This window comes from Penicillium brevicompactum (genome assembly GCF_028827555.1).
Source record: "Penicillium brevicompactum strain IBT 35665 chromosome Unknown utg000001l_segment0_segment0, whole genome shotgun sequence".
Taxonomy (NCBI): domain Eukaryota; kingdom Fungi; phylum Ascomycota; class Eurotiomycetes; order Eurotiales; family Aspergillaceae; genus Penicillium; species Penicillium brevicompactum.
This window is the reverse complement of record NW_026623203.1, coordinates 4,455,061-4,466,415: the sequence shown is the minus strand read 5'-3', so window position 1 is coordinate 4,466,415 and position 11,355 is coordinate 4,455,061. Positions and strand designations below refer to the sequence as shown.

The 11,355-nt window shown below is 47.4% G+C and overlaps 4 protein-coding genes across 4 annotated transcripts; 3 read left to right on the top strand and 1 right to left on the bottom strand.

Moving 5' to 3' along the window:
- Positions 1–281: 281 nt before the first annotated feature.
- On the top strand, positions 282–2,010 carry N7506_001477 (uncharacterized protein; the record flags this gene model as incomplete). Its single annotated transcript, XM_056950773.1, has 8 exons — positions 282–321; positions 376–401; positions 460–632; positions 686–956; positions 1,016–1,124; positions 1,180–1,394; positions 1,451–1,518; positions 1,575–2,010. The coding sequence occupies 8 exons, from the start codon at positions 282–284 to the stop codon at positions 2,008–2,010; spliced, it is 1,338 nt and encodes a 445-aa protein (XP_056816688.1).
- Positions 2,011–2,410: 400 nt separating this feature from the next.
- On the top strand, positions 2,411–2,804 carry N7506_001476 (CVNH domain-containing protein; the record flags this gene model as incomplete). The annotated part of the gene is made up of 2 exons (XM_056950772.1): positions 2,411–2,552; positions 2,614–2,804. 2 exons carry the CDS (start codon positions 2,411–2,413, stop codon positions 2,802–2,804), a joined length of 333 nt encoding a protein of 110 aa, XP_056816687.1.
- A 747-nt stretch (positions 2,805–3,551) lies between these two features.
- N7506_001475 (acetyl-CoA synthetase-like protein) lies at positions 3,552–6,695 on the bottom strand (the record flags this gene model as incomplete). The annotated part of the gene is made up of 1 exon (XM_056950771.1): positions 3,552–6,695. One exon carries the CDS (start codon positions 6,693–6,695, stop codon positions 3,552–3,554), a length of 3,144 nt encoding a protein of 1,047 aa, XP_056816686.1.
- Positions 6,696–8,894: 2,199 nt separating this feature from the next.
- N7506_001474 (uncharacterized protein) lies at positions 8,895–9,623 on the top strand (the record flags this gene model as incomplete). The annotated part of the gene is made up of 1 exon (XM_056950770.1): positions 8,895–9,623. The coding sequence occupies one exon, from the start codon at positions 8,895–8,897 to the stop codon at positions 9,621–9,623; it is 729 nt and encodes a 242-aa protein (XP_056816685.1).
- Between the last annotated feature and the right edge of the window lie 1,732 nt (positions 9,624–11,355).

The window sequence follows — 11,355 nt, the reverse complement described above, 5'->3', positions numbered from 1 at the left end:
CCTCCAGGGTTCTGACCTGTACATCGGTTCGCGTGAAGCTTCACGCGTGGAATCTATTGTCCATTCCGGGAACTTAGAAGTCTTCAAGGTTTGGCCTGACCCCTAATCCTGGGTCGGATTCCGGTTTTGTTTTCGATATATCTCATCAACCATATGCGCCTTCGGTCCTTCATTGCATCCATGCCATGAGGACGACTATTTGAATTGGCTATTACGCTGGTCTGAGATCTTGCGAGTATCTTGAATTTGAAAGACTCCGCTGCCTGCACATTGTCTTAAATATGGAGATTCCGAGACCTGGGGAGGGTGACGTTGACATTGGTATGTTTCCTCACCACACGTCGTGTTTCGACTAAGACTCATTTGAATTGGTAGGAACTGGCACGTTTCAGGCATGCTGGGTATGCCCTCTTGTCCTTCGCTATACGTGTGCCATGCAACATGCTGACTGTTGATCAGGTTCTCACTGCTATCGTGGGTGTGGCCTTGTTGTTTCGCTATGCAATCAAAATCTGGGTACGTTGGGCACTGCCCCAAGTCACAGCACCTGGTCGTGTATGGGGAATTGAAGACCTCTTTTTCCTCGTCGCCTACGGGTTCGACGTCACTCACATGACGTTTATTCAACTGAGGTGATTCCATACTACTCGAAGCTTTTTCTCGCGTCAGCGACTGACCATAACAGCGCAAACAATGGCCTTGGTCGGCACTTCTTCTATCTGAATGCCACCGAGCGCTTTCAGTCTATGAAGTGGGATTTCCTATCACAGCCATTAGCTGTGTCTTCGGCGATGATATCCCGGTCTGGCATGATGTGGTTTCTTTTAACTTGTTTTGCTGCAAGTGATAAGAAAATACGCATATCTATTATCATTTGTGCCATTGTGCAGCTTGTCGCCAATATGGTCACTATAGTTCAAATTGTGGTCCAATGTGGCCCTAACCCATACCAAGCGGTGCGCTGTCCCTCCTCTTCCCCGGGTGATCTATTGTGCTGAACTAACTTAATTGATAGAGCAATCGAGTTCAATATTTCCATTTCATGTGGACACCACTTCCCGAAGATGGGTCCATGAAGTGTCAGTCACCCACAGTTCAAACCACAGTTGGTTTTGTACAGGGAGGTTTGTCATGCGACTACACATTTGCTCGAATTTACGATATACTGATCACCATTAGGTTTCAATACCGTCATCGATTATTTCCTTGCTATTCTCGCAGCAGTCGAGTTGTGGCAGTTCTTTCTGAGAACTCTCCATCGTAACCCGAACTTGTCTTTCTGGTCTCAGTTCATGAAAATCAGTAGCACAGTCCGATCTCGCCGAATCTGGCAGACGATCACACTCAGTGGCCCGCTCCTCCTCTCCGGCTGTGCTTCTATAGTCAAAACATATGTGAGTGAGCTTTTTCCAGCATAAACTCATGCAATTGCGACTAACTTCCGGGCTAGAAACTAAAGTCCCTCGGTGACCGACAGGACTTTACATATAATATTGTCACTTTTGTTTTATGGGTGAAGTAAGTAGAATCCTCTCTATTCTTTGAACATTACTTGGGATTTCTAACAGCCCCAGAATTGAGAATTACAGTATTCTCCTTGCATCCTGTGCCCCGGTTGCCCGTCTCTTTCTGCGCGCATTCGTGGACCACAGACGCGAAGGTCGCTCTCACGGCGGTTATTGGTCTCGTTCTCGGTCCACCAATGACAATGACAATGACACAGAGCTGAAGCGCCGCAATGCCAAAGCGAAGGGCCAGTGGTTCGACTCGACCACTGCGACAAATACTCACGTGGGGGACGAGGAGAATCCAGCCACCCGCTGGGATGGACACCAACATGAGCGTTCTCACAGTCGCGTTTCCAAAGCTGAGATGCCCGAACATTTGGACGATGGATGTGTCACTGTCAAGACAGATATCTCTGTGCAGGTTGATGATGGGAGATCGGTTTCTTCCGGAGGGGCGAGACTATTGCCTGATGGGGGCGAGATGCTCCCGCGGCATCCGTGATGGTCTGGATATTTCCATATTATTCGATTGTTCGTAGAAACATCTTCAATTGTAAATAACCCTCCAAAGAGCTCCAAATATACCCTCCTGTCTTTCCCAATTGAATCATTCTTGCTATGGCCTACACAAAGACCTCATGACATTTTCCCGTTACCCGTCTCAATCCAGCCAAAACTTCCTTTGTTTCAAGACCCATTTTTCTCACTTGAATTTTGAAACACACGGATATGAGGAGCAATTAGGAAAGTCTTGGCATATTTATATAACGCTTTTGCCTAAAGTTGGGTCAAAAATAGGTCGGGCATCAGCCAATGCCAAGACTGGGTCGGAAATCAACAACACAAGTTTACGATGCATTTTTTTCTCTGAAAGTTCTTTTGAAAAGAATTACCATCAAAAAATGTCTTTCCACAAATCCTGCGACCTTGTTCGGATCGAAGTCCGCGGCGACGGCACCTGGCTTCTTGCCGCCGCCGGGAATGGCCATGGCGAAAACATTCCCTCTCAGCTGAGACTTGACGACCACATCGGCAACTCGGATGGTAGGTCTCGGACTTGCAGCAATGGTATTACACTGCTGATTCACTCTCCTTATGTGTTTAGGTTACTTTAGTTGGCAAGGACACCGATTTACCCAGACCGCCAAGAACATCCAATTGAGTTTCCGGAATGATGGTGTTTGGTTGGAGGCGGATATCAGCGAAGTCAATGGCGGAGAAAGAGGGCGCCAGGGGATCAATCTATCCGACCATATCGAGAACCGTGGGGGCAAACTTGTGTTTGTTGGACTATGAATGTGTTATTGTTATCTATAGATCTGCATGCATAAACAGGGCTGCAGTAGGAAAGCTTGTTACAGGCTTTAAATCTTGTTACAACTTTCGCCCAAGAATAGACGTGAGGCATTCTTCTTCACACTCTGTGGTCACATTTATCGATATTGAGTCAAAGAGAATCTCGTTGGAAATTGTTGTTCTTTTTTTTTAAAAAAAAGGAAACGAAAAAAAAGGGAAACGCAATCTCAATTTGACCATACCCGGGCCTCCAAGGTCGGTTTTGGGTCGGGGAAGGGGATTGGCATGTCGGGATATGTCTATTGGAACTAACACAAACAACACCTGGGCAATGGAAGCAAAAACAAAAACATACAACAGTGAGGATTCGCTGGTGGTCACCCACCCAACTACTAACTCACCGGCGTGTGGCTTAAGTACGGCTGAGCGGACGGGAAGCCCTGTTCTCCACACCCTGTGGTCGTATGTGCTTGGGATCGAGAGAAGGTGGTTTATACCGGCAATTAGTAGAATATATTGATCTTTTATGTACAGAAGTTGTCCTCTGAAGCATCTGTAACCTATCATCACACCAACACTGAAATCGAAAATCTTTATATTCTCCATGAACTTCTCTCACCCATACGGAGTAACTGTTGGGCAACCAGGTCAGGTGCAGTCGGTACTGAGTGGAAACACCCAGCCCCCTCCCTTTTAGTTTCATCAACACCCCTGAATTCTTTTACCATTTGCATAATCTTGGAAGTGCTATTTGCTAGATCTTTGAAATTGAGGGCTGCTGGGCTGATCAACAGGCACACGACTGCCATCTTCGCAAGGAAGGAAGCCGATACTCATCAGGTACCGGGTGCTTTTATCCAGCGCTGCGATAGTATCTCTTTGATTGAATGCAGTGGGCCACTCAAGTAGAGAAGGACCCGTGAATTGCTCCATATTTGCCTCAAACCAATCCAAGACAGGTAAGAAAGGATGGTCCAAAGCACTTCTTTCCACGTCGGCCCTTAATGCTGCCATCCACTCGCCGTGGCTCACTGTCCTGATCGAGCGATCACTGCAACTGCTGATGATTTTGCAAAGGGTCTCAACCGATACCCCATCATGGCAATCCACAACTTGTTTGCCCTGCGGATTCAGGACGCTGTCGACCACGAGGGAAGTTACTTGCTCGACCCCTGCCACTGGAATGTGCGCTTTCAACATGTCGCTGCTCACAGTTTCAAGAGATGAAAAGCAATAGGCGAGGCGCCACAGAAAGTCCTCCGGGTGGGCAATTCCTTCCCACCTTGTGCCTGCAAGATATCCTGGGTGGACCACCCGTGCCCGCGGGGTTGATGTGTTCGGCCATTGCTCGAGCTGGTGATTATATCTCTCTACCATCATTCGTGATAAAAACTTGGTCTGGTCATACCCAGATGCATGAGCGAGATTGTGCAAAACTTGTTCTCGGGTTTCTGTCGGTAATGGTAGATACCCACCGGACACGTATGTGAATGGACACGGTGCTGGCATCTCGGAAAGGGCCTCCAGAATGACACAGGTGCTGTCGACGTTGGTCGGCTTCAGGGTCGAGAAATCATCCATCCAGTTGACTCGCGCACCATTGTGGATGATTCCATCAATCCGCAAATGACCGGTAAGATCCTTCCAATGCGCATCGTCAAGCCCCAACTTTGGAAGGCTCAGGTCACCAAGCCATACTTCAATCTGAGAGTCGAATTCAGCTTGCCACCACTGACCAAGTTGAGCCTGGGCTCGTATCTTTTCTCGGGCTTGCTTTTCGCTACCAGCACGTACTAATCCCACGATTCGTTCCACGCTAGGGCTCTCTAGTAACTCCCGAAGTAGCTGGCTTCCTAGAAAGCCAGTCACAGATGTTGCAAATATTGTCTTCTTCTTTTGAGCGAGATTCACTACCTGCACATCGATGGAGCTCAATTCGCCGAGAAGGTCTCTTGGACCATGAAATCCGTCACCGTTACATTCGGACAAACGGCGATCGAGTTGACACACTGTGACCCCGGGCTGTAGTAGGTCTTGGATCTGAGTCGCCCCTCCCAAATGGCGGCGGATCTCCCCTGAAAGATATGCCGTCTGAATGGAATCCAATCCCACACTGGTCAACGGAAAGTCCCAACCGCGTAGGATTTCCCCAGCCGATGGCCGTTTGGTTTCAACGATGTTCGCAATAATGTTGCTCAGTGCAATGGCTCGCGAATTGGCAGGGTCGATGCGAGACCAGGTATGACTGGGCGTGCCTCCAGGCCGGAACGCCATGGTATCGGATAGTGTCATGCTTGCCCAACGTGCAGTCAACTCTTGTCGGTGAATTTTTTTGGACTCAGTCAATGGCATGGACTGAACTGTGACGAAGGCACTGGGCACCATGTATGATGGCAAGACGTTCTGCAAGCCTGCGCTCATCTGATCGGCGAATGATGAGGGTCGCCCTTCCTTTTGTTCCACGAAAGCTACCAGCTCCGGGTTATCATTCTTCTCGTCCCTGGCCAAAATGACCGCAGCTTGTTCACCGGTGTGAAGGTAGTCACGGATAGCCTTTTCGATCTCGCCTAGCTCGACACGCAGCCCTCGAATCTTCACAAACCCAGCTCGACGGCCAGTGAATATCATTCCCCCACCCGGTTGACATCGGGCCAGGTCTCCAGTTCGGTAGCAACGCGCCGGAGATGGCCCGGTGAGGGTCGAAAGCGATTCCGGTAGAGAGATAAAAGCATCACTGTTTCCCGCTGTGTCACCTAAGAACCCCTTCGCGAGGTAGGGGCTCTGAAGTAGTACTTCACCCTCCACTCCGATTGGTTGCAATTTGTGAATATTTTCCGGATCGACGATCCAACATTTTGCTCCAATACCACGCCCGATAGCTTTTGGGCTATCATTGGACCCCAATTTTAACTCGACTGTGTCCCAGACTCCACCTTCAGTGAGTCCATAAATATTGCTCAGTCTGACCTTATCAGCCCAGGTATTCAGGATCGTTGTGGTTGGCGCTTCGCCTCCAATGTACAAATTCCTCAACGTTGGTAGGCTTTCTGGTCTCAGGGATGCGACAATTGCGGGCGTCAAGGATGCATCGGTCACAGTGAGCTCATGCATAGCCCCCGCAAGGTTTCCAATGCGTTCGTCCTCGGAGGGTATGCAGACCGTGCCTCCCACAACCCACGGAGCGAATATTTCGCATATACTAGCATCAAAAGAGAATGAGGCGAATTGCAGGAACCTCGTTGAGCAATCCAGTTCAAAGACCTGGGCAACAGCCTCCAATGATCCAGAAACCGCACCATGATTATGCGCAACACCTTTTGGTTGCCCTGTGCTACCGGACGTGAACATTGCATAAGCCACCTGAGATGGATCCGCGTCAAGCTCCGAAGCCCATTCATTGGAAAGGGCTTCCTCTTGATCCAGATATGTGGGGGTTATCATTCGAAACTCGTGAAAGCTGTCGTGGCCTTTCAGTCTCTCGATAATAGGGCCCTCCGTCACCAGCACTTGCATTTCAGCCTTCCGCGTGATATACTCCATGCGATCGATGGGAATGGAAGTTGAAATAGGAATGTAACCTGCGCCTGCTCGCAGGATAGCTAGGAGGATCATGAGAGACAATGCGGATTTCTTCACGCAGACTCCGACAATATCTCCCGCCCCAACTCCATTTTCTCGGAGCTTTCGCGCCATCGCGGCAGACTTAATTCCCAGTTCTTCATAAGTGATGTCTCCTGAAGTACTAGATATGGCAATGTGCGCGGGGCGCTCATGGTACTGCCGATTCACGAGACCATGGATGGTGGTTGCGGGCTTTGGCGGATCGGCCTCCATCCACTCTCGTAGGCACAACCGATCTTGATTACTGATCACCTCGATATCTTTGATCATTTTGAATGGATGGTAAACAAGTGAGTCCAAGACTTTTCGCAGACTGTCCAGAAGGCTGGGTAATTCGAACTGACATGGCCTCTCACGACTGGTGTGCAGATTGAGGATGACGTTGCCTTGTTGGGTCTGCTTAGCTACCAGCAAAAGGCATATCTGAAGAGGTCAGTACTGAGTTCGATACCTTTTCAATCAAAACTTACTTGAGATTCATTTGTTAGGTCAAGTATCTCCCGTTCACACTGAGCATTGGTTGGTATGTCTTCCTCGTTTGCAACCCAGACCGCAAAACGCTCTGGATCATCGCTATGCCCTTGATTTGAAGCCAACAGGCTATCATCCCTTTGGGAGATAGCCTCCTGGAGATCCGAGGCATTCCATTCTGACTGCAGTTGAAGAGAGATTGACTCCGGCTTCCCAGATTCATCGGGGGACGTACGGGTCCATGGTCCCCCAAATCTCAGGAATGAAATTGGATCATGACTATAGTAGCTCTTCAACAGCACCGCCCAGGCAGAAACAACGGCGGATTCTACCCTCGGGTACGGCAATGGGAGAAGCACTGACAGTGGACCAGAGGAAAGAGCGTTCAATGAGAGTTTCTTTCTCACCAAGCCATTCGGAAATTGTGAAGGCTTTTGCCCATTCAATATTGTAGGATCAAAATGCATCATAAATGAAGTGAATACAATGCAAAGTTGCCGGTGTACAAAAAAGCTCCTATCTGCGAGCTTTGAAAGAGTATTTTTATACCTTACTCTAGAGATCTGTTATACCGCTCTTTGGTAGTTATACGAGATGGTCCTGCAACCCCTGCGAGCCTCGCTGAACATGTCACTTGCATGAGGGAAATTTACTTTGTGGTGACTGATTCCTGAAGGCGAACTCTACTTCGCAACTTCAGTGGCCTGGATTCCTTGACCTTGACGCAATTCATGCAACTTCGGATCAAAGTTCAAACTCGAGCCCGCCACGATCAAGTCATGTTCCGAGGTCATAGCCACAAAAAGAGCGGTAACTACGTCCGCTACTTCATTTAACACAAGAAACAGAACAAGTGGATGATCATCACATGCCCAACTGATGTACCCGTCTATGGCGGGCTAGAGCATCTCCACAATGTCTTAATGTGGGCTCGAGCTCCTGACATTCGACCATCATGGCTCGGATTTGTTTTCACTTCCCTTTTCGGCGTAATCAGTCTCGTGACCACTGAAAGTTTTCTTTTCGTTTCAACTCTCTGGTCATTGCTCATGAACGTACTCCATAGACAAACACAGAGTACGACCACATAGTTTGTTGGTGCATCATTTTGCATATGACCCACATGGTCGTGCAGATCCTGCAAGATCGCCTGGGTGGTACATATATCGATCGGCTGTTTATGTATATTGCCTCGGGATCTAATCCCTGCAGATAGGTGCATATGGAGATTCAAAACAGTTCTCAAAGTTTCGCTATACAGGAATTACCCTGGAACTGGGATGAATCCGATTTGGTTGGTATTGACATACAGCTATGCGTATTGGAACCTCTCCCCATCGAGATACCTTGGCGATGCATTAGATTTAACATCTCCCAGAATGTGAGTAGCCCACATTTTTGCCCACTTTCATACTTCCAAGGTTTTACATTATTGAAGTCAATTTTTGCCGAATGAATGCTACACTGACTCCCGGGCTGGCTGCAACGCCGCATCAAGCATGCGCTCGCAAAGCTAACTTTGTTGATGCAGATCCTTGGCCATTTGATGAGCATTACGAAGAGTTTCGATCAAGTTATATTGAATTATCTGTTCCGAACTGGCTACACCGCCGCTTGAACACTATCTTTATGTCATTATACCTAATCGACATGCGCGATAAGCTCTTGGGTGACTCAATAGGCACGCTTCCCATAGTGACCAGCAGGTTTGGCCAAGAAACATACTACGTCAGCAACCTTTGGCGGTCTCAACAGCCAAATATTCAGATGCATGATGTGATGTAGAAGAAAGTCTTGTGAGCACTTGACTTTCGGAGTTTGGGTTATATAAACGAGCTCATCCAAGGTTTCTTTTTTTCCCCGGTACAGCCACATCTCATTTCACATCCCAAAATCTGATCTTTTTTCATCTTTGGAAACTTGAGGAATTCTCCAGGCTTGGAAATCTCGGAATCGGATCAAGTTATTCAATTTTCATCAATCAACCCTACAGCCATCATGGGAACTACTATCGTCGGTGACAAAACATTGGAGCTTCTCCGAACCCGTCTATTGGACGCAGTGAGAAAGGAAGCGGCAGCACTAGTCGCTGAGAACTTCGGCAGCGCCAGTGATATCGATAGGAACTTCAAGTCTTTGTTCCAAGCAGAGCTGGGTCCCCACGAAATTGCCAACCCGGGTCAAACCACTCTCCACGACAACCAAGGCGACAACTATGACATGATTCCTCATACTCCAATCAGCTGTCTCAATCCAAAAATAGCCGACAACCTTACCAAGTCCTTTCATGACAACCTCGTCGGTGTTTGGACAGTTTTAGAGTACAGCATGCTCGACAAATCGAACCGAAACAAAAAGATCCACCCATGGGGACCCATTCTCGACGGACAGATCATCTTTTCTCAGAATGGATATGTGAACGCCCTTGTCACAATTCCAGGACAGGCTCCATTTGGAGGTGATGTGCCCTGGACTTCAGGGACTGCTGAGTTGGCAGAATCTGCAAAGAGATCTTGTTCCTACAGTGGGAAGTACTTCGTCGAGAGAACACCTATCGGACCGACCTTGGTCTACGATCTCGAGATTTGCAATTATCCTGTTTTCCGTGGACAGAAGTTCCGAGTGTTCCTCGACTTCGTGAAAAAGGACAATCAACAGTTCCTCGTCACTACATTGGCATCGAATGATTCGGAAAGACAGAAGCAAGAGGTCTTTCGCAAGATGTAAAGATAAAGAAGCATGATTTCCTGTTGATATGGTGACAGTACAAGGGGCATCGATTTGTTGTCGGGTCGGTTGATCCATGCTCTGTCCATAGATTCAGCCTTTGTTGCCTCTTTCTCTACTTCTTTTCGACCTCATGCAGATAGTCAATACGACAAATTTTGTCTCTCCTTCCTGTTCTCCTCTGTATTCTCTTAGATTCTACTTGAGTCAGGCTGTTTGACCTCTCGGTTTTCACGATCTCCAAGGTTCTTTCCCAATCGATTTCTTTACTTGTCACAGGATTCCGAAGGTCATACAACCCAGTGATTACAGCTATGGAGCTCAACCGATACAAACTACTTGAAAATTCTACATTTCTAGATCAATATCAGTCACAAGCTACTCAGCTCCTAGGTATTTGGCTTGGCAAGAGTCAAGGAAAACATGAGTAGGAATAATCATATTATCGCCTATCAGTGTCCTCAATTCTTGAATATTTTGACCACAGGTGTGATTCGAGAAGCCCAGCCCTGGAGAAGACCAAATTGTAAAATTTAGAGCACGCCGCTCTATCATCTGTAGCGATAAATACAATGTCAATACAGAGTGGACATTTTGATCGAGATTCCTCTGAACGTACGGGGTATGGATGCCCGAGTAGTTATGCACATGAAAACCCCAATCAGACATGTAGACTAAAGTTTAATCTCAAGTCTTCGGCTTTCATCGGGACATGTGCAGGGTTTCTTTTGATAGGAATGCGATCTGTCTTGGCGCATTAGAGGTGCATTAGCGCGCATGGAGCATAAATAGCCTGTATCGGATCCAGTATTTTAGTTGGCACATTCCAACTAATTGTGCAGACTTTGTAGTTGCATATCCACCGTGTATTTAGGTTTTGCTCTTTAGCATACGAATCGGTAACGCAAGGGAGCATCTATACATACTACTCGGGAGCACTCCGTACTCCGTACATTATCCAAGCTCCCTTTCAACCTTTGAACGACGTTCACCGCTCTTGATGTCATACAAAACCTCTTCGTCAATATGATTAATGGTGGGGCAAATTTCCACTTATCGCATTACGTTTTATAATGCATCGATGGTCAAAGGTGTTGGGGGATTCGGTGTCAGGTTGCCTGGTTTGGCAAATTGAATCTTTTGCTCATTCTCGCTCTCGCTCTCGCTTATCTTATTTGTCTCTCCGTTTTTGCTTGGACAGTCGAAAATACTATTTTGCTAACTTTTTCCTGGTTCATCGTAGGAGATCTTACTGATTTCAAGCATTTAGGTAATGAAATATGGCATCAAATGATAACATCCGGAGTCTTTTTCCTGCATGGCAGCCATTCCGCTGTGAGAGATGTCATTTATTGAGATAAGTACTCCATATTTTCTGCATATGATCTACATAGATCTCGATCAAATATTTAAAGTTTCCGGGACTGATCTACTTAGACTCCGTACGAGTACTGCAGAACTAGACATGCACGCGAAAGCGCATCTCAGGTTTTCGGCATCTCGTATATACCTCACATAACGACCCATAAGTGGGCTTTCCCATTCCAGTAATTTCAACTTCGAATGAGCCAAAAATATGATTTTTTTTAGCCACTCACCGTAAATGTCTGCTTACTTCGAGAAACTTCCATGTGGACTAGATTAACGAATATGACCCCCCGGGATCGGTCTGCGAAGAGACGGGTACGTGGACAAGTCGCCATGCAGTCGGCAGGAGCAAGAGGCCGCAAAT